Below are 17,769 nucleotides of genomic sequence, written 5' to 3'. Positions count from 1 at the left end.
TTTCTGGAGCCATCCACCACCCCTCTTTGTAATTCCGCCATTCAGTCGTGGCTGCGGCATCCGGAGTGCCATTTTATTACCGTCAAGCTCTTCACCACAGTGACTGCCTCACCCGAGCCGTGCATTTTCTTAGCGCAGGCAAACCGCCAGTGAGGTAGTCTGGTACCCACTCGCGACTCTGGCCCTCACATTCTGCGCGGGCGTCATTTTCAGACCCTCATCTTCGACACGTTCGTTATTTCGACAGTCAGCCTTCCGCCCTGTTGCTCCCTCCAGTCCATGGTCCTGGCCTAAGTCACGAACCTGGACCTCCTCACCACCTATCCCTCCGAGCACTCCCGCCCGGGACATGCCCGCTTCCTCTCAAAAACACCCCAATCACCAAAACCAAAACCTCTCGCAATCCAAGGATGATTTAGGCAGGCACCTGCGCTCCGCTTCCCCTGCTGTTAAGAGGCCGGCGTCTGATATGGGGGCCCAGGATAGAGAGTCCTACAACAGTGACGTAGAAATGGGCGAGGGTCAAATACCAGGCGCTGGGTCCGGGTTCACTCCCGTCAACCCGGACACTGTGCCTACAGGTTCTCAAGACACCCTAAAGGCAAAGCAGCAAGACACGGGCTCGAGACATCGCGACATATTAGCGACGAATCGACTGATTCACAACAGTGATCCTCGCGCTGTCCAACAAAGCGCCGCGGCTTCTCTGTCTGATAATAGTGGCAGTTCTACCACAGATTCCCTCTTCCCTAGCCCCTCTAACCGTTCTACCGCGGCCACGTCGCTGGACGCTGATGTCCCATCCACTGCTACGTCCATACCCTCCATCGACGACCAAATCGCACAGGTGACGGCACTGTGGCAGAAAGAGCTGGAGGAAGGCCAAAAGGGTTACCTCATCTCTGCAAAATGGTTTCAGAAAGTCCAAGCCCGTGGCTCTCTTCCTGCTGACGTGGGAAAGATTGAAAAATCAGCGACAGAGGGTGAAATTGGCCCTGTTGACAATTCGGACATTGCCATGGTGATTGACGAGGATGTCAAGTTGACGGATGAAGCTGGCGAGAAATATGTGCCCCTCCGGCCCGGCCTCACGCTCGATGAGGACTATCGAGTCTTTCCCCAGGAAGCATGGGACTTGATAATCTCATGGTACGGGCTCGCAAAAGACTCTCCTGTGATTACTAGATATGCACACGATTGGGGTGGTGCAGACGCAGCAATGCCGAATGTGACGTGGGAGCTGAATCCGCCACTGTTTTCATTCCTCAAGGTGCCTAGTGAGCACACCACACAGACTCAACGCGAGAAGGACCTCCCACCTCAACGTATGATTGCAAGTAAGAAGACACTGTGCAATGACTGGCTCAAGGAGGGCAAGAGGCTCCTGCACATCGACATGAACACCAAAGTCAGAGTGTGGAGGATCCTGGGAGGCCTGAAAAATGCCACCGCTTCGGGTGGTCTCACTCCCTCCGCTTCCAGAAGTGTCTCTCCAGCCCCCGGTGCTGAAATTGTGGCCACCGCGGGAGACAAAATGCTCCTTGATGTCAACACCTTCATACATCTTCAAATCGGCGAGCACCGTGAGCTCCTCACCGAGATCAAGGACAACACTGCAAATCCTAATTACAATGGAAAGACGTTGACCTTGAGCCTTGTTGGTCTGGGCAGGAACGAGGAAGTGATCGTCCTCGAGGAACAAAAGTCTGGAAAGGACGAATGGCCAAGCGAAAGTTCCAAACTCAACCTGACCAAAGGCATTAAGAGCGCAGCTAAAAACCTCACCCCTAGTGGCAGATCCAGCCCAGCTCCGGGAATGATGACAAGGGGACGGCAGAAACGGGATGGAAGGCCACGCGGCATCACTGGACTCAGCAACTTGGGAAATACATGCTACATGAATTCGGCTTTACAATGCATCCGCAGTGTCGAGGAGTTGACGCAGTTCTTCCTGCATGACCAATGGAAGCAGGACCTTAACGTGGACAACCCTCTTGGTCACCATGGCGAGATTGCAAAAGCATATGCCAACCTGCTGCACCAGATTTACGACGAGAACGCCTCTTCGACGAATCCAAGCAGATTTAAGGCCACAATCGGAAAATATGGGTCCAGCTTCTCTGGATATCAACAACAAGACTCTCAGGAGTTTCTGTTATTCCTTCTTGACGGCCTTCAGGAAGACTTGAACCGCATCCACAAGAAGCCGTACATCGAAAAGCCGGACTCCACGGATGAAATGGTGCACGATAGTGCGGCCCTTCAAGCATTCGCTCAGAAGAACTGGGAAATCTATAAGGCACGAAATGATTCTGTCGTCACAGATCTTTTTGCGGGAATGTACAAATCGACCTTAACCTGCCCGGTCTGTAACAAAGTCAGCATTATCTTCGACCCTTTCAACAATTTAACTCTGCAACTGCCCATTGAGAACAACTGGCAGAAAGAGATCCTGTACTTTCCGCTCCACAAACGACCAGTTCGGATCGACATAGACATTGACAAACATTCAACCATCAAAGCCTTGAAGGAATTTGTGGCTTTGAGGACACATGCCGATGTGGAACGACTGCTTGTTGCCGAGTCTTACAAGAACAAGATTTACAAGATTTTTGATAACAACATCGTCATCTCAGAAGCAAACATCCAAACTAACGACATCATCTGCATGTACGAACTGGAATCCGTCCCGACCAATTACAATCCAAACAAGGCGCGGAAATTCAGCTTGTACATGACCAAATCTGACGCAGACGATGAAATGGTTGAAGCAGACAGCCCTGAAGCAGACCGGCTCCTAGTACCAATGTATAACCGGCTTGTCAAGAATCCTTCTGCGCGGGTGGCCTCAAAACCCTTCTTTGGCCAACCTACGTACCTTGTGCTGAGTCGCGAAGACAGGTCCTCCTACGACGGTGTGATGAAGAAGATTCTGGGAAATATTACGGGGATGACAACAAAGAGGATACATGACGAAGAGGATAGCCCCTCGGACGATGGGCTGGGAACACCAGAAGGCTCCGACACCATGGTGATGAACGACGACATGTCCAGTTCTGGCTCGGGCCTTCCAACTGCCATCTCTGTGCAGGGTGAAGATGGCCTCGTAGATGTGTCCATGCGAGATGCTAGTCAAGCTCCTGAACTCAGACCCCAGCCCACCGAGGCTGGTCTGCAGAAACTACTGCAGTCAAAGTCGCCAGTTCCCCGCCGATTCCAGCAACTTTTCGATGTTCAGGTCGCTTCTACTGGGGAGGGCATCCCTACGGGCTGGAGTCAAATCTCTGAGACTGGAGAATATGAGTCTATCAAAAATCGAATTCCTAAGCCAGTATCTCGGTCGGTAAAGTCGGCTGGTGGTCTTGGTCTTGCGAATGGCGAGAGTGGTTCTGCAGAGAGTGAGGATGAGCTTGCGGACATCGAGACTGATGACACTCCTATGGACAGCAACGAGTCCGGGTCGGAGGCCAGTCCGGTCTTTCCCTCTGGACCCGACTCGGAATCCGAGCTTCAAGAACCCCAAGAGATCCTGCCCAGTCGGAACAAGAAAGCGCACAAGTACGGCAAAAATAAGAACAGAGGCAAATTCTCGGCCAGACGCACGCAACACCGTCGATCACCTTTACCACCTCCTCAGCCATTGCCCAAAGCCCAGACTGGAGATCTTATCCGACCAGGCGAAGCCATCATCCTTGACTGGAGCCAAGACGGCTATGATGCATTATTTGGTGGTAGTGAGGACGGTAGCGAGGGCTATCGCGGACTTCCGACATGGAAGAGCGTTGGCCTGTTGCCTGATCCGGAAATCGCGGCAAAACGTGAGCAGCGAAACAGCCGTAAGAAGCATGGAATCACATTGGTAGACTGTCTGAACGAATTTGGCAAATCCGAGACCCTGTCTGAACAGAATGCCTGGTATTGTCCTCGATGCAAAGAGCACCGCCGAGCCGATAAAATGTTTGAGTTATGGAAAGCGCCCGATATCCTTGTCATGCACCTGAAGCGGTTCAGTTCTAACAGAAACTTCCGTGACAAGCTTGAAGTGAGGGTTGATTATCCCACAGAAGGGCTTGATCTTTCAGGAATGGTGAGAGATCAGCAAGACGGCAAGAGCTTGATCTATGACTTGATCGCGGTTGATAACCATTACGGTGGCTTGGGAGGTGGGCATTACACGGCATACGCGAAGAACTTTTACAACAACAGCTGGTACGAATACAATGGTGAGTTACTCAAATTCCGTGTGCCCGGATCCGCCGCTGACTGGTCTAGACTCTCATGTCTCATCAAAGACGGACCCAAGATCGGTCGTGACCAGTGCCGCGTACCTCCTGTTCTACCGTCGACGGTCGGATCACCCTTTAGGTGGACCCAGGCTTCAGGAACTACTACAAGAGTCCAATTCCAACAACAACGATGCCGCAGCCGACTCTGAGCTGCCACAAGACTCGCGTGATTCTTCTCCGATGACGGGGGAAGGTCGGCGTCTCGGCGACTCCTCCCACAATGGGTCGTCGAGCGCTTTTCCAGTCGGTCACGGTCACCGCGTGGGAGCGGGACCGGGTGGCTCGGCGCTGGGAGAAGGAAGTCAGCAGAGTCGAGGTCTGTTAGCCGGAACAGAAAGTCCACCGAGCTTGATGCTACCAACAGCAGCCAGTAGTGGCGGCGAATATGAGCGGCCTCCAGGCTATGATGACGCTGCGGCAGAAGCTGACATCGACGAAGGGGTCAGCATGGATTATCAGTGGTCACGGCCCACGTGGGATTTTGCACGTTTAGAGACCTCGACACAGCGAGCGCCGGCCAATTCCGAAGAGGAGGGCATGTTTGGCGACAAGGGCAGTTCCAATGACAGCACGCGCGTCGAAGGTAACCATGGCAGCCCAGCACCAAGCTTCACAGATTTAGAGGACAACGGTTCGATCCATCACGACCCAAATGACAATGATCTCCCTCTGTACAGCAGTGAAGCTGGGCCTGTCATGCACCATGAAGACTTTGCACACCCTCGTGGCGCTAGAGAGAGCGCCCCTCCTCCTGATGAGATCGCGTCTGGACGTGGGATGTCAATGCCGGTGAATATGAGCGTACAGGATGACAACGATGATGTCGACGATCCGCCGGTCATGGAGTTGCAGGCAGACCCGGCGAACAATAACGAGTTGAGGTTCAATCCTGCAACTTGATCTTGAGAGCTGAGAGACGGCTAAATTCTTTGGGAGTCCGTGGGTATTGGCGTTGTGGCTGAGATGAATCATTGGCTGGGCAGAAGCTCGTTCCATGTCGATGCATAGGCTGCTTTTGAATGGGCTCGGCAGTCAGTCGACATCAAAAAGAACAGGCCAAAAGGGAGCCACATGGAAAAGGCATGGGATAGCCAGGGGGGCATTTGCGGCCCCCCTCGAAAATGAGGTCTATCAAACCATTATCAGAGTGCGAACAAGGCGTGGGACAAAGTGGTTGCAGATGGTGTGCAGCAAGATTTTGCAGAAATAGAACACAAACCCGCACAATGATGAAGTGAGATGAACAAGATAAAGATGGTGGGGAAGACGGCGCAGGTGAGAAGGCCGGCGAGGCTGAAGGTGTTTCAATGTTTGATCTGATGGAAGACCAGACAGACATCGGCAACTAACTTGAATTACTGAGCCGACGATGAGGTTGGGAGATGGCCGCAGACTCTTTACGCGGAAGACCATCTTACTATATTAAACCTGATCGGATGTTTTCTCCTTCTGATTGCCATCGTCGTCTCTACCTATTCCGCTGTGGCTGTCTGCCTACGTGGTCTCCCATACCTGAATTGACTCACCCGCGGGTGAGCAGTTGCTGAGACGCCTGACACACAATGCCCTCCTCGCTACCATCCAGTTGCTTGCCCTTTGCCGTGTACAAACCAAGCCATCTCACGCTCAGGTTCAGCATTCAGTGATCACTTGAGTTGCATTCCAAACCTGCGAGCCTGCGAGCCAACAAGCCCCCAAAACCCAACCTCAGAGCTACGCAGCCTGTCCACCAGCGGGAACATGCGATGAGTGTCCGAGCCATCTCAGCCTCTACCTTCCAGACATGGCAGCGACTTGGATTCTATACGAGAGCGGCACACTCCTACCCTCGAAGATGGGCGCAGCCTTCCCCTACCTCTGCGATTGTGCGCAAAATTTGCAAGAGAAGGCCTTGTATGATGATGAGTGGATCAGGCAGAGAAGAAGTCCTTCATACTTTGTATTGATGGGAGCATACATCACACATCAGCTGCCAGAGGGTTATGCTGTTCTCTCAAAAGCTGATAGAAGGTGTTCAGTTTACAGATTCATCAGCAAGTTACGGATAGAGGAGACACACCCTCCACCGTGAAGACCAGAGGTCAGCCAAGAGTCACCACGTAAACTCAAGAATGTCCTTGTCGAGCCCCGTTAACAGCGTTTCAAGTACCCTCATTCACCACAAGCCTGGGATTTTACAGACCTCAAGTGGGATTATTCCGGCCTAGCAATAAGTTGACACCACCAAAATGCAGTCTTGATCTTGTCCAGCCAGCATGAAACCTATCTACAAGGCTCCCATGCACCCCAGGTATGTCTGTCCCACTGGTGGCTGCTGTACCAGAAATGAGCCCCACGGTGTGTTGCGTGGTTCCTATTCATGGGCGACATATCTGCTTTCTCGCTACTGAGAACGGTGACCTGGCAATGGCAACAGGAACAGCGAGTCAGCGTGTGATAGCGATGAACCCTCTGTGCCCAGATGACTTCTCGCAGGCCTAAAGTCTCTACAAATGGAAGGCAAGTGGAGAACCTCCGCATTTTTCTGCAACCAACGGGTGGATTTGCCCCAGATTTCCCCGACCATTTTGTCCAACTGTCCCTTGGATATCCACCCGTGCACAGCGGAGGGAACCAGCTTCTGGTGAGAAATGCCCGTACCAAGTACGCAAGGCTTGTCTGGCGTCTCCACTACCAGACTAAGGTCGATACAGATCCTGACAAATGTCGCCTGTGGTACGCCACCGAAAAATCACTAAACCCCAACCATCCTATACCAGCGCACCTTTCATGCTCTCTTGCCTTGGCCGTCCTTGGTCACAACTTAATGACCACAAGATGACTCGACCTCGTGTTGCTCTACCGCACACCCGTGGGACCATCTCAATCGAGACATGTGGAGTGTGGAGTGGATGGTATGGAGAAAAGTTGGGGCTGTCGCAGTCTGCTCAGTAAGTATATAACCGGTCTCCTCTTCTATATTCATGAAACCCTGGAAGTGGCCTGTGCCCTTCTAAGTGTGGTCTTGCTGTATATGCCTTGCCGCTGCTAAAGCGCCTGGTCACCTTGAACTTCACCCTTTCCTCCAGAAATCGAAATTGCAATAGTAGACAAGATGGGGCTCGGTGTCTTGGAAGGTTGGTACTTGTCATTACGTTGCCCCTGTCGTTAGAGGCATTGCTCGACGCTGATACTTCCTCGCCACAGATACCAAACTTCCGCATGTGCCTGGTACCGTACTCTTGAACGACGAAGCTGCCCATGCAGAAGCTCAGACGGCGAACCTCAAGCATGGGACCGGCAAGAACTCCCATATCGTGCTTTCTCCGCAACCAAGCGATGATCCGAATGATCCACTCAACTGGTCTCTTTTGAAGAAAGAGGCTATCATTTGGATTCTCTGCTTCGGTGCGATGTTAAACGCGGCAACGAATGTGCGCTTCCCGTTGCAGTGGTGATGTATATGTCTGCTCACTATCGATAGGGTCCTTTCTTGAACGCTTCATACTTTGCCATTGCCCAGGAAATCAACACTGATCTTACGACCACAGTCATGGTCTCAGGCTACAACATTCTCGCGGCCGGCTGCGCTGGTCCTTTCGTCTGTGCATTTAGCCGTAGGTATGGCAAACGGCCTGTATTCATTGTGTCGACTCTCTTCTGCATCATCGGAACCGCAATCGGCGAAGCGAAAATAAGTTACAATTACCTCCTCGCGGCTCGAATTGTGCAGGGTTTCTCGACCAGCGCGTTTGAGTCCCTGATAGTCGCGGCCGTGGGAGATCTCTACTGCGTGCACCAGCGAGGGCTACGAATCTCAACCATCAACTTCATCCTGAACTCAGCGTCTAGTTTGGCTTCGATCATCTGCGGTCAAGTCTTCAACGACTTGGGTCTCCTCTGGCTTTTCCACCTTTTCCAGATATTCCTGGTTGTTCAGTTCGTCCTCATGTTCCTCTTCGTCCCGGAGACAACATATCGTCGCGAATCGATGTACGACACTGACATCGTCAGAGAGGAGACATTCGATCAAATTGAAAAAGCTCATGAAGAGCACCGTGAGCACGCTATTGGCGTCAAAGAGCTGAACGAATCCTCTACAGGCTCCTCGCGCTACCCCCCAAAAAAGACATTTGTCCAGGAACTCAAGCTCTATAACGGCATCTTCTCCCACGACAATATTCTCAAGTGGGTCTTCGGTATGTTCCTGACCCTGCTCAACCCGGCTGGATGCTACTCCATCATTGTCTCGGGTCTCCTCTGTGCTTGGTATGTCGGCTCAGCTATCATCCTCGCGGGCATCTTTGCGGGCCCACCCTGGTTGTTTGATCCTGCCCAGATTGGCTATATTGGAGCTGGGCCCTTCATCGGTGGAATGATTGGGTCCATCATTGTGGCGCTGACCGGGGATCGAGTGGTGAAGTGGATGACCATTAAGAACAGAGGCACTTAGTAAGTCTCCTCTCCTCTTCGAAGGGGGATGACAGGGGATTCATTACTGACTGAAAATAGTGAACCTGAATTCCGACTCGTATTTATGCTTCCCTGCGCAGTGTTTTCCGCCTTTGGCATGTTCTTCTTCGGCTATACCATGGCCCACGGCTCCAACGCTGTCCTCTGCGCCTTCTGTCAAGGCCTGATGATGGTCGGTGTCCTCATTGGCGTATGGTCGACCATGTCCTATGGGCTCGACGCCTTCCGTAGCCAGAGCAATGAAATGTTCGTGATGAACATGTTCTTCAAGGTATGGTTGTTCCTTGAAATAATGGGATAGATCGCTGACAGTTGCAATACAGAACTTCATGTTTTATGGCCTTTCCAATTTCGCCAACAACTGGGTCGCTGCTAAAGGTCCTGAGGAGATTGTAAGTTTTCCGTCCTTTGGCTCAACATTGTACCGGCGGGACCATACATGTGTCCGTATAGGGGCCATGTCTGGGTCTGCCGGCCCGATAAAGCCGTTTTATACAGCTGCTCTTTGGACTGGGGAGATGCAAGTGCTGATGTCTTTGCAGATGTTCACATTTGGCGGAACCACCTTGGCAATGTGCATTCTTGCCATCCCCGTGTATATATTTGGCAAGAGACTGAGGAGTTGGTGGACCAGACATGATCTCTTCGTCTTCTTCGGCATGCAGGCCAGCGGACCAGAGTCACACATGGGCTAAACTCATGAAGAAGACGAGATTGCTTCAGACGACGTTAATGAGCTGGGTGCGTCACTTACAGAGATTGCACGATGTAATGAACAGCAAGCGAGGGGCATGTGTTGATGAGTACCAGATGCGTGTAATACTATAAGTTGTCCATATGACATGCCAAATAGTCAGGTTTAATATGTCCGTCTACTCAGGGCAGTTCACGATTGACCGCCTTTCAGAATTCAGAATCGACTTGTTCTTGCGAAGGTGCAAAGCCTGGTCCTTCAGGACGCGAGATCTGTTCGATTGACAATGAAGAGCTGATTTGGCAGTTGTGCTTCCCATTTCACTCAGGTTCTGCTGGACCAGTGGAGAGCCTTTAGAAATGGGGATCGATCGAGTACGTCATTTCCAAAGCTGCGGAACTGCCATAGCGCGGCTCCCACGACATGCAAGTCGTCCTGAGGCATTAATTCATCTTTTGTACTTGCATGTGGAACTTGTAGACGGCTATATGGAGCATCGGATCAGACAGGATGACAAGGCCGGGCACCCGGAGCAGAAATGCCAAGACGTATCACGTGTGTTCCCGAAAAGGGGAGCTTGAGAAATGGTTGCGTGGTTGTTGCTCCCTCGGGACTGCGGCAACGATACCCCAAGCGAGCCCTTGACAGTTCTCCATTGGGGCCATTGGGGTCGACAGCAGTCCAGACGCCGGCCTTGGTTGGTTGGTTGGTCCGCTTGCTCCAGAGCTCGTTTTCGAAACCTTTTCGCAGTGCAGATCTCCTCGTAGAATATCTCGCCAGCTTCACTTTATCCCTCTCTTTCTTCCTCATTCCCAATCAAACCATCTTGTCGTCTCACTGTCCATCTTCCGCTTTCTTCCCTCACTTCTTCTCCCTGGGATCTACTTTCTTGTTCGCCTTGTAGTAAAACCATGTCTGTCGCCAGGCAAATGTTTGGACAAGTCCAGCGTCGAGCTTTCTCGGCGTCTGCTAGACAGGTTAGTTTTCTCTGTCACGGGTTCTCGCATACCGCACACCGCATCTTCTATCCTTTTGGGATGAGTTCGTCCAAGGCTAATGTTTTGATGCTTTGGGCAACAGTCCTCCAAAGTCGCAGTCCTCGGTGCCGCCGGTGGTATCGGACAGCCTCTGTCGCTGTTGATGAAGCTCAACCCCCGTGTCTCTCAATTAGCCCTCTACGATATCCGCCTGGGTCCAGGTCCGTTCTGTTCACGATCTTTGACAAAAACAAGAAAGAATATTGATCAAGACTGTGGAAATAAACAGGTGTCGCAGCCGATATCAGCCACATCAACACCAAGAGCACCGTCAAGGGCTACGACCCAACTCCCTCGGGTCTCCGAGAATGTCTGGAAGGAAGTGACGTTGTCCTCATTCCCGCCGGTGTCCCCAGAAAGCCTGGCATGACCCGTGATGGTAAGAAGATGGTTTCCAGACAACGAAGATGCAGATTCTGACGAGGTTGGTAGATCTGTTCAACACCAATGCTAGCATCGTTCGGGACCTCGCAAAGGCTGCGGCTGATGCGGCTCCCAATGCCAACCTTCTGATCATCTCCAACCCTGTACGTGGACATAAAAAGACGCCTTCACCGCATTTCGATGAGACGGTGCTAATAACTGTTCAAAGGTCAACTCGACCGTTCCCATCTGCGCCGAGGTCTTCAAGAGCAAGGGTGTCTACAACCCCAAGCGTCTCTTTGGTGTCACCACTCTCGATATCGTCCGTGCCTCCCGATTCGTCTCCGAAATCAAGGGCACAGACCCTGCTAATGAGAACATCACCGTTGTTGGTGGACACTCGGGCGTCACCATTGTCCCCTTGATCTCGCAGTCCGGTCACTCCGACATTACTGGTGAGAAGCTTGACGCCTTGGTCAACCGAATTCAATTCGGTGGTGACGAGGTCGTCAAGGCCAAGGACGGTGCCGGTTCGGCTACTTTGTCGATGGCTATGGCCGGTGCCAGATTTGCCGAGAGCTTGCTCAAGGCCGCTCAAGGCGAGAAGGGCGTGGTGGAGTGCACCTTCGTCGACAGCCCCTTGTACAAGGACCAAGGCATTGATTTCTTCTCCTCCAAAGTTGAGCTTGGTCCCGACGGTGTTCAGAAGATTCACCCGGTCGGCCGCATCAACCAGTACGAGGAGAACCTGCTGGAGGCATGCTTGGGAGGTGAGTTCCGCTCTAATGCAACCCTAACTCACGTGTGACTGACCGAATTTCCAGACTTGAAGAAGAACATTCAGAAGGGTGTGGACTTTGTCAAGGCTAATCCATAGACAAATGGAGTGATCCCCGGGGCCTTTTTGGAGCTGGCATGTACAAACAACAGACCTCCAAAGTTCTTTGGAGCGTGGGGTTCTTGTGGAAGACGGACACACCGAGTTTCCAAGTCATCGACTCTTCTAGTTGGATGTATCTTTGAGCGCTCTGCAAGACACTAATTAACCAACCCCTCCTTTTCCCGCCGGTCTTAGTGTGCGACCCATGTTTCCCACCGTCTTTTCCTCTCGAGGCCTCCCGCAATCGTGGGCCCCGTACGCGAGTCGAATGCACCGTGCCTTCTTCCCCGAAAGCCGCCAATGTACTCGATGCAAAAGTAGACAATCTTTGCCGAAGGGATGGATGGGTCCGAGACTCGGTATCCAATCAGACAGGCCCAGTGTTGTGACAACCTTGGAAGTGTGCTGAGTTGACATGTTCTGACAGGTCTTGAACAAGCAAGCTCCGTGCTGGCAATGGCATGGAAGAGGGCTTGAGGCCTTGAGATGGGTTAGAGGAGAGAGAGGGTGTCGGGCTGGTACTGGACGCCCCGGCACTCAATCAATCAGACGCATGGATGGCAAGGATGCATGAATGACACGGGCGCATGGGACTCAGTCGAGGTCCTCTCTCTCTGGTGCACGTATTAATACCCCTCTCGGCCCTGCTGGATGGGCGACCTGCTCTTGCCAACCTTGCCCACGAGTCCATGACTTGTCCTGTTTGTTCTGCCTGAACTTGCTTGCCTTGTCCCCTCACCGTCACGTCACTCACTTTTCACCTTTGGGCACCCAATCTACTGCTACTGCTTCTACCAGGGTCCCTGTTTTGTTGGCGCCCGCCCACCTGGAACAAAAGACACCAAGCCAAGCCTGTCACTTGGGTTCAGCTGAGATTTGAATTTCGGGGGCAGCGATCATCACCACCCTGACTCGACTCTCACAGACAACGTTTTTCGCATCTCTCCCGTTCGTCCATCGAGGGTGTGACATCTCATCCCGAGTTGCGTTGTCACCGTGGACCGAGTCGCCCAGTTGTCCTGAGCCAAATTGTTGAATTATCGCCCTCTCTAGCCTCTGGTCCATTGATCAATCAATCTCGCAGAAACGGATCCCCACCGATCCAATATCCCCCACAATTACGCTCCGCCCCCAGCATTCTTAGCATCTGGAACTAAACTACTTGGTCGCTAACCAGCCCGGAAACCTCGCCAAACAACTATATAGCCCACTGACGACCAACTCAACTCAGGTGGCATGGGGCCGAGTCGCGAGTTCATGTCCTAAGTCATCAAGGAAGGGTCATCTATATATGGCAACATTTCCCAGCATGTCCCGTACCGTCGACTTCGATGGCGACCAGGAGATGGCCGATCCCGCCGCCATCGCTGCCAGAGCCAACCGATTCGATTTTGACTGGAGAGCACGGCGTCTAGCTAATCTCTCGGGTGAAGAGCGACACACTGTCGAGGTGGATATAGCCTCTACAGATGGAAGAACATACCTCGAAGAAAACCCTTGGACAAGACCGGCTCCCTTGCCCAATCCTCTGTTAGATTTGCCGCCGATTGCCCCCGGTAATCCATATTTCTTTCATGAGCAAATGGCCGTGCCTATAGACAGGCTTGGGCAGCCTGAAAGACAAACACTTCCGCCTTTGAGCTCTCTGGGGTTCAATTGGAACAGGTGGCAAGCAGAGGAGTTTGTTGACCAACGGAGAAGAGCCAATGCGATACCTCCTCCTCAACAACAACAAATTCCAGAGCCGCTTGAAGACGCTCATGCTGCTGATTATCCTGCGCATGATGCCTATGCACCCCAACGCTCGACACTGCCCACCGAGTGTGTCGTTTGCTTTGAGGAGCACCAAGCCGGGGAGCTGGTTGTCTTACACCATTGCCAGTGTGCCTATTGCCTCCCCTGTCTCAACCAGGCCTTCCGAATAGCCTGCAAGAATCGAGGATCTTTCCCTCCCATGTGCCACAGCGTCCCTCTCCGTATATCTTCTCTGGGCAGCGTGCTTGATCATGATGTAGTGGCACGCTACAAACAGATTGAAGCCGAGTTTGGCGCGCATCGTCCATTCTACTGCGCTGCGCAAAGGTGCTCGGCCTTCATTCCAGAAAAGGACTATTTCGCCGAGCAACAGGTGGCGGTCTGTCCTCAATGTCACAACTGGACATGCAAGTCTTGCGAACGGCTCCAGGGCGATCATCCCAGTTGGGCTACCGACGTGGAGGAGCGTGTGTGTCCGGCGCCTGAGGAAGGAGTCACCAAATTGTATGAGCTGGGGAACGAACACCAATGGAGACAGTGTCCTACTTGTGGGACCATGGTGGAGAAGACTGATGGCTGTGACCATATGGACTGTGTCTGCGGCGTCGAGTTCTGCTACGTCTGTGGCAGCCTTTTCGATGAAAGCAGTCGTTGTGGGTGCGACTATGAGGAAGATTATACCGACGATGATGGAGATTATACCGATGAGGAGAACAGTGCCATTGATGAACCACTACCTTCTCTGCGATGGCCTTCTCCTGCGATTCCTCTTACTATGGTTCCTCCTATACCTCTTGACTGGATCCTCCTGTTTGCACGAGAGCGACTTTACATTTGAGTATGCTGAGACGACTTGTCGGAAGCTGGAAGATTCACACATCTTTCTCGGTCTCTGGGCTGTTTCCTTTTTTTTTGAGTGAGGGCAGGACCGTCAGCACAGCCAGGCTCTCAGGCTATTAGAAACCTGCCCAGTATGCGGAGACGAGGCGCACAAGTGCCCGTGGTTGGTGGATGGGGCGAGTCATGACAGCGAGGGGTTCTGGAGAGGCTTGTGCTTTTCCTCCAGAAGACCACCGGGATGGTTGTCTGCCCACTCCCCAGTCATTGCCCTTTATGGGTACTGTCACATCTGCCCCCAAACTGACGTCGCCATGAACTCTTTTAAGAGAGTGAGGGAGCGAGTGGATGAGGGCGGGAAATTGGATATACCCAGCAACAGCTTCATGGTTTATGACGCGACATGACACGAAACATGATGCAATGCAATGAATGTAACACAACGCAACGCAACATATTTGGGCAGGGAGGAAGGGAGCGAGGAAGTGAGGAAGGAAGGAGAGGAGGAACGTGTCCTCGGTTGGGGATGGGGACCAAGTGGGACCAAGGGCGAGGGAGAAAAAGGAAGCGAAGAGGTAGTTAGTCAAATGACGGTTTCTTCACGAATTTTCATCGATGGAAAATCACTAGGGAAGAATGAAGAATGAAGAATGAAGAATATGGAAATGGACGTTGGGAATTTTACCTTGGAATACCCATGTACCTATGTAAGGTACTCAGAATACGAACAAGTCAATAGACATTGAGGACTGGACATTTCCTTGATACCTGGTCGACGGTACTCGGTTCTCGTAGACACTCTCTTGTTTTTTTTTATATATTCATCAACGCGACCTATTTAGATTATTCCCCTTTGTTCTGACTAGGTAGTTATTCCGGGTCCGCAATCTTGAGAATGCTCTTGCCCAAATTCTCGCCGCGGAGCATGCCCAAAAACCCTTCTGGCGCGTGGTCCATGCCCACGGTGACGTGGTCGACCGACTTGAAGCTGCCGTCCTGGATCCACTGGGTGACTTTCTCGTCGCGCTCGGCGCGCCACGCCGCGATGTTGGGGTCGAAGACCAAGAACCCCTGCCAGCGCAGACGCTTGCGCACGACCGAGGCGTAGTTCTTGACGCCGTACGGCGTCGTCTCGCGCGCGTTGTTGTACGTCGAGATGGAGCCGCAGGCGACGATGCGGCCAAAGTTCTTCATGTTGGCCAGCGCCACGTCGAGCAGTTCCCCGCCCACGTTGTCGTAGTAGATGTCGATGCCGTCGGGGGCGAGCCTTTTGACGGCGTCGGCGATGGACTCTTTCTTGTAGTTGAACCCCGACGTAAAGTGTAGGTCGTTGAGGATGTAGGACAGTTTGCGGTCGTCGCCGACGGAGCCGATGACCTGGTTTTCGTTTCTCGTTAGGTCTCACCTCTCGGAAGGCTTTCTTCTTTTTCTTTTTTATTCTCTCTCTCTTAAGGGAAAAAGGTGGAAGGATCGAGGTTGGGTAGAGAATGGAAAATCCAGCAGGAGGAACGTACATGTAGACCTTCTCGCACCGCAATCTGTCCCACCATCTGGCCCACGGCGCCCGCGGCGGCAGAAACCAGAATCACGTCCCCTTTCTTGGGCTGCCCGATCTCGTGCAGCGACCCGTAGGCCGTCATGCCCGTCATGCCCAACAGGCCCAGGTACGCGGTCAGGGGCACGCCTTCTTTCGGCTCGATGATCTCGGTGGTGGCGACGGCCGACTCTTCCTTTCTCGAGTACGACTCGGTGCCGGAGGCGAGCAGCATGACGATGGCCCCCGGTTGGATCTTGGGGTTGTCGCTCTTCAGCACTTTGCCGATGACACTGACGCTGATGACGGGCTCGCCCGTGTTCATGGCCCCCACGTACGATTGAATGCTCGGGTCTCGCATTCGGCCGCGTTGGCTGGGGTCGTATGCCGCATAGTAGTTTTTGGTGGTGAAGCCGCCCTTGGGTGGAGGTGCGGCTTCGTCGAATCCAATGTCCTCGACCGTCAGGTCTTTACCTGGGACGGGCCAGCCATTGGGGATAGCCTTTATTGCGTAGTGTCAGTGCTCCACACCTATCTCAAGGAGGGGAAAATGTAATGTCACTCACTTTGTAGATGAATGCCTTGTTCTCAACCATGTTGATATATGTGGAAGAAGAGAAGAGAGCGGAGGAGGAGTAGGACCTGGAAAAAGAGGAGGTGGTGGTAACCCGGGCTTTTGTATGCTGTTCAACTGTTCGTATGAAATTTCCTATCGTCCTGAAGAAAATGGTCATGATAATGTATTAGTCTTATTTGTAGGACTGCCCCATCCATTAAGAGTATCAGTCAGTCCACAGATTCTGGGTTTGGGGGGAGTTCTGGCTAATGGCATCAACTACAGCCAACCACAAGCATCGCCAATACCTCAAGGTTACCAGATTGTGCCTCGGTATGTAGCTGCTTGTAGCATTGATTGTTAATACAAAAGGAGCAGGGCACCACTGAGACTGGGGGACACATAAGTAATCGGCAATTTGATAACCCCGTGAGTGCCCGTCCTGGTTGTCACAGGCAGCCAGTGACAGCTGGAGATTGTGGGAAGATGGATATGATGGGCCATGATGTGGATGATTTGTTGTTGAAGGGTAAAGGGTGACGGTGGACGGTATACCGAGAAGGACGAGAAAGTGAGAGACTCTTGGCTGCCGTGGGTGCGTGGGTGTGTACTCGGAACCTAGGTAGGTGCCTAGGTGCAAGTTCCAGCTAAACAGTTCACAGTCTAGCGCCCATAACAAGCTCTGGTGGTCCCCAAGACGATCATGGACCGGCCGAGGACATAATATTTTATAGGTGGTGCTGGCTATCTATGGCTTCCCTAGCACATTCCGAGTATAACTACCTAAGAGAAGCAATAACAACCCATTAAACTCAATATGATAAAAACACTATTAATACTCGGTAATATCAAGAAGAATCTCCTACGTACGTATGAGATTATTTAGAATCAGCGTCTCTTCTCTCCTCCTGTCTTTCTTCTACTATTATTTATCCATCGTGTTACTTGGGTATTCCGCCACCTGCCCTGCATCCTCCAGCCTCCAGCCTCATCCAACCGTCAAAGGCCGGTGGTTGCCTATACTTGAACATGCATGTCTACATTTCCCTCCTCGTTTCATGCCCAAATGTACCATTACGAGTAGGGATTCGACTCGACTGGCCAACAACAAACGTGAGATTGAAATTAACAGTTTCACTCTCACTCTTGAGAAAACAGACAGACAGTCAACCTCTCCCAACAAACGGTAGGCCCATTGTCGGTCTCCCAGACATCACTTGTTTCTTGTTTCATTTAATCCATCTTACCATCCCCCCTTTTTTCCCTCCTCATTTGTGCCACTTCTGCCCAAAGTGCTGCCATCTATTATTGGACCAGTGACTAGTCATTCTAGCAGATGTTTTTCTTGGTGCAAAATCGACTCTTCCTTTACTCT

The 17,769-nt window shown here is 52.2% G+C and overlaps 5 protein-coding genes across 5 annotated transcripts; 4 read left to right on the top strand and 1 right to left on the bottom strand.

Annotated features, from left to right (window-relative positions):
• Nucleotides 1–511: 511 nt before the first annotated feature.
• AYO20_06078 (hypothetical protein) lies at nt 512–5,186 on the top strand (the record flags this gene model as incomplete). The annotated part of the gene is made up of 2 exons (XM_022644369.1): nt 512–4,223; nt 4,273–5,186. The coding sequence occupies 2 exons, from the start codon at nt 512–514 to the stop codon at nt 5,184–5,186; spliced, it is 4,626 nt and encodes a 1,541-aa protein (XP_022499673.1).
• A 2,194-nt stretch (nt 5,187–7,380) lies between these two features.
• AYO20_06077 (hypothetical protein) lies at nt 7,381–9,433 on the top strand (the record flags this gene model as incomplete). The annotated part of the gene is made up of 6 exons (XM_022644368.1): nt 7,381–7,402; nt 7,473–7,699; nt 7,750–8,717; nt 8,778–9,009; nt 9,062–9,130; nt 9,281–9,433. The coding sequence occupies 6 exons, from the start codon at nt 7,381–7,383 to the stop codon at nt 9,431–9,433; spliced, it is 1,671 nt and encodes a 556-aa protein (XP_022499672.1).
• A 910-nt stretch (nt 9,434–10,343) lies between these two features.
• Nucleotides 10,344–11,709, top strand: AYO20_06076 (malate dehydrogenase, NAD-dependent; the record flags this gene model as incomplete). The annotated part of the gene is made up of 6 exons (XM_022644367.1): nt 10,344–10,409; nt 10,513–10,630; nt 10,699–10,848; nt 10,902–10,996; nt 11,062–11,602; nt 11,657–11,709. The coding sequence occupies 6 exons, from the start codon at nt 10,344–10,346 to the stop codon at nt 11,707–11,709; spliced, it is 1,023 nt and encodes a 340-aa protein (XP_022499671.1).
• Nucleotides 11,710–13,021: 1,312 nt separating this feature from the next.
• Nucleotides 13,022–14,305, top strand: AYO20_06075 (hypothetical protein; the record flags this gene model as incomplete). Its single annotated transcript, XM_022644366.1, has 1 exon — nt 13,022–14,305. The coding sequence occupies one exon, from the start codon at nt 13,022–13,024 to the stop codon at nt 14,303–14,305; it is 1,284 nt and encodes a 427-aa protein (XP_022499670.1).
• Nucleotides 14,306–15,174: 869 nt separating this feature from the next.
• Nucleotides 15,175–16,434, bottom strand: AYO20_06074 (hypothetical protein; the record flags this gene model as incomplete). Its single annotated transcript, XM_022644365.1, has 3 exons — nt 15,175–15,681; nt 15,819–16,340; nt 16,405–16,434. The coding sequence occupies 3 exons, from the start codon at nt 16,432–16,434 to the stop codon at nt 15,175–15,177; spliced, it is 1,059 nt and encodes a 352-aa protein (XP_022499669.1).
• Between the last annotated feature and the right edge of the window lie 1,335 nt (nt 16,435–17,769).

The sequence above is a fragment of the Fonsecaea nubica genome (assembly GCF_001646965.1).
Source record: "Fonsecaea nubica strain CBS 269.64 chromosome Unknown Scaff37, whole genome shotgun sequence".
NCBI lineage: Eukaryota > Fungi > Ascomycota > Eurotiomycetes > Chaetothyriales > Herpotrichiellaceae > Fonsecaea > Fonsecaea nubica.
The sequence above is the reverse complement of the archived record's forward strand: the minus strand, read 5'-3'. Positions and strand labels throughout refer to the sequence as shown.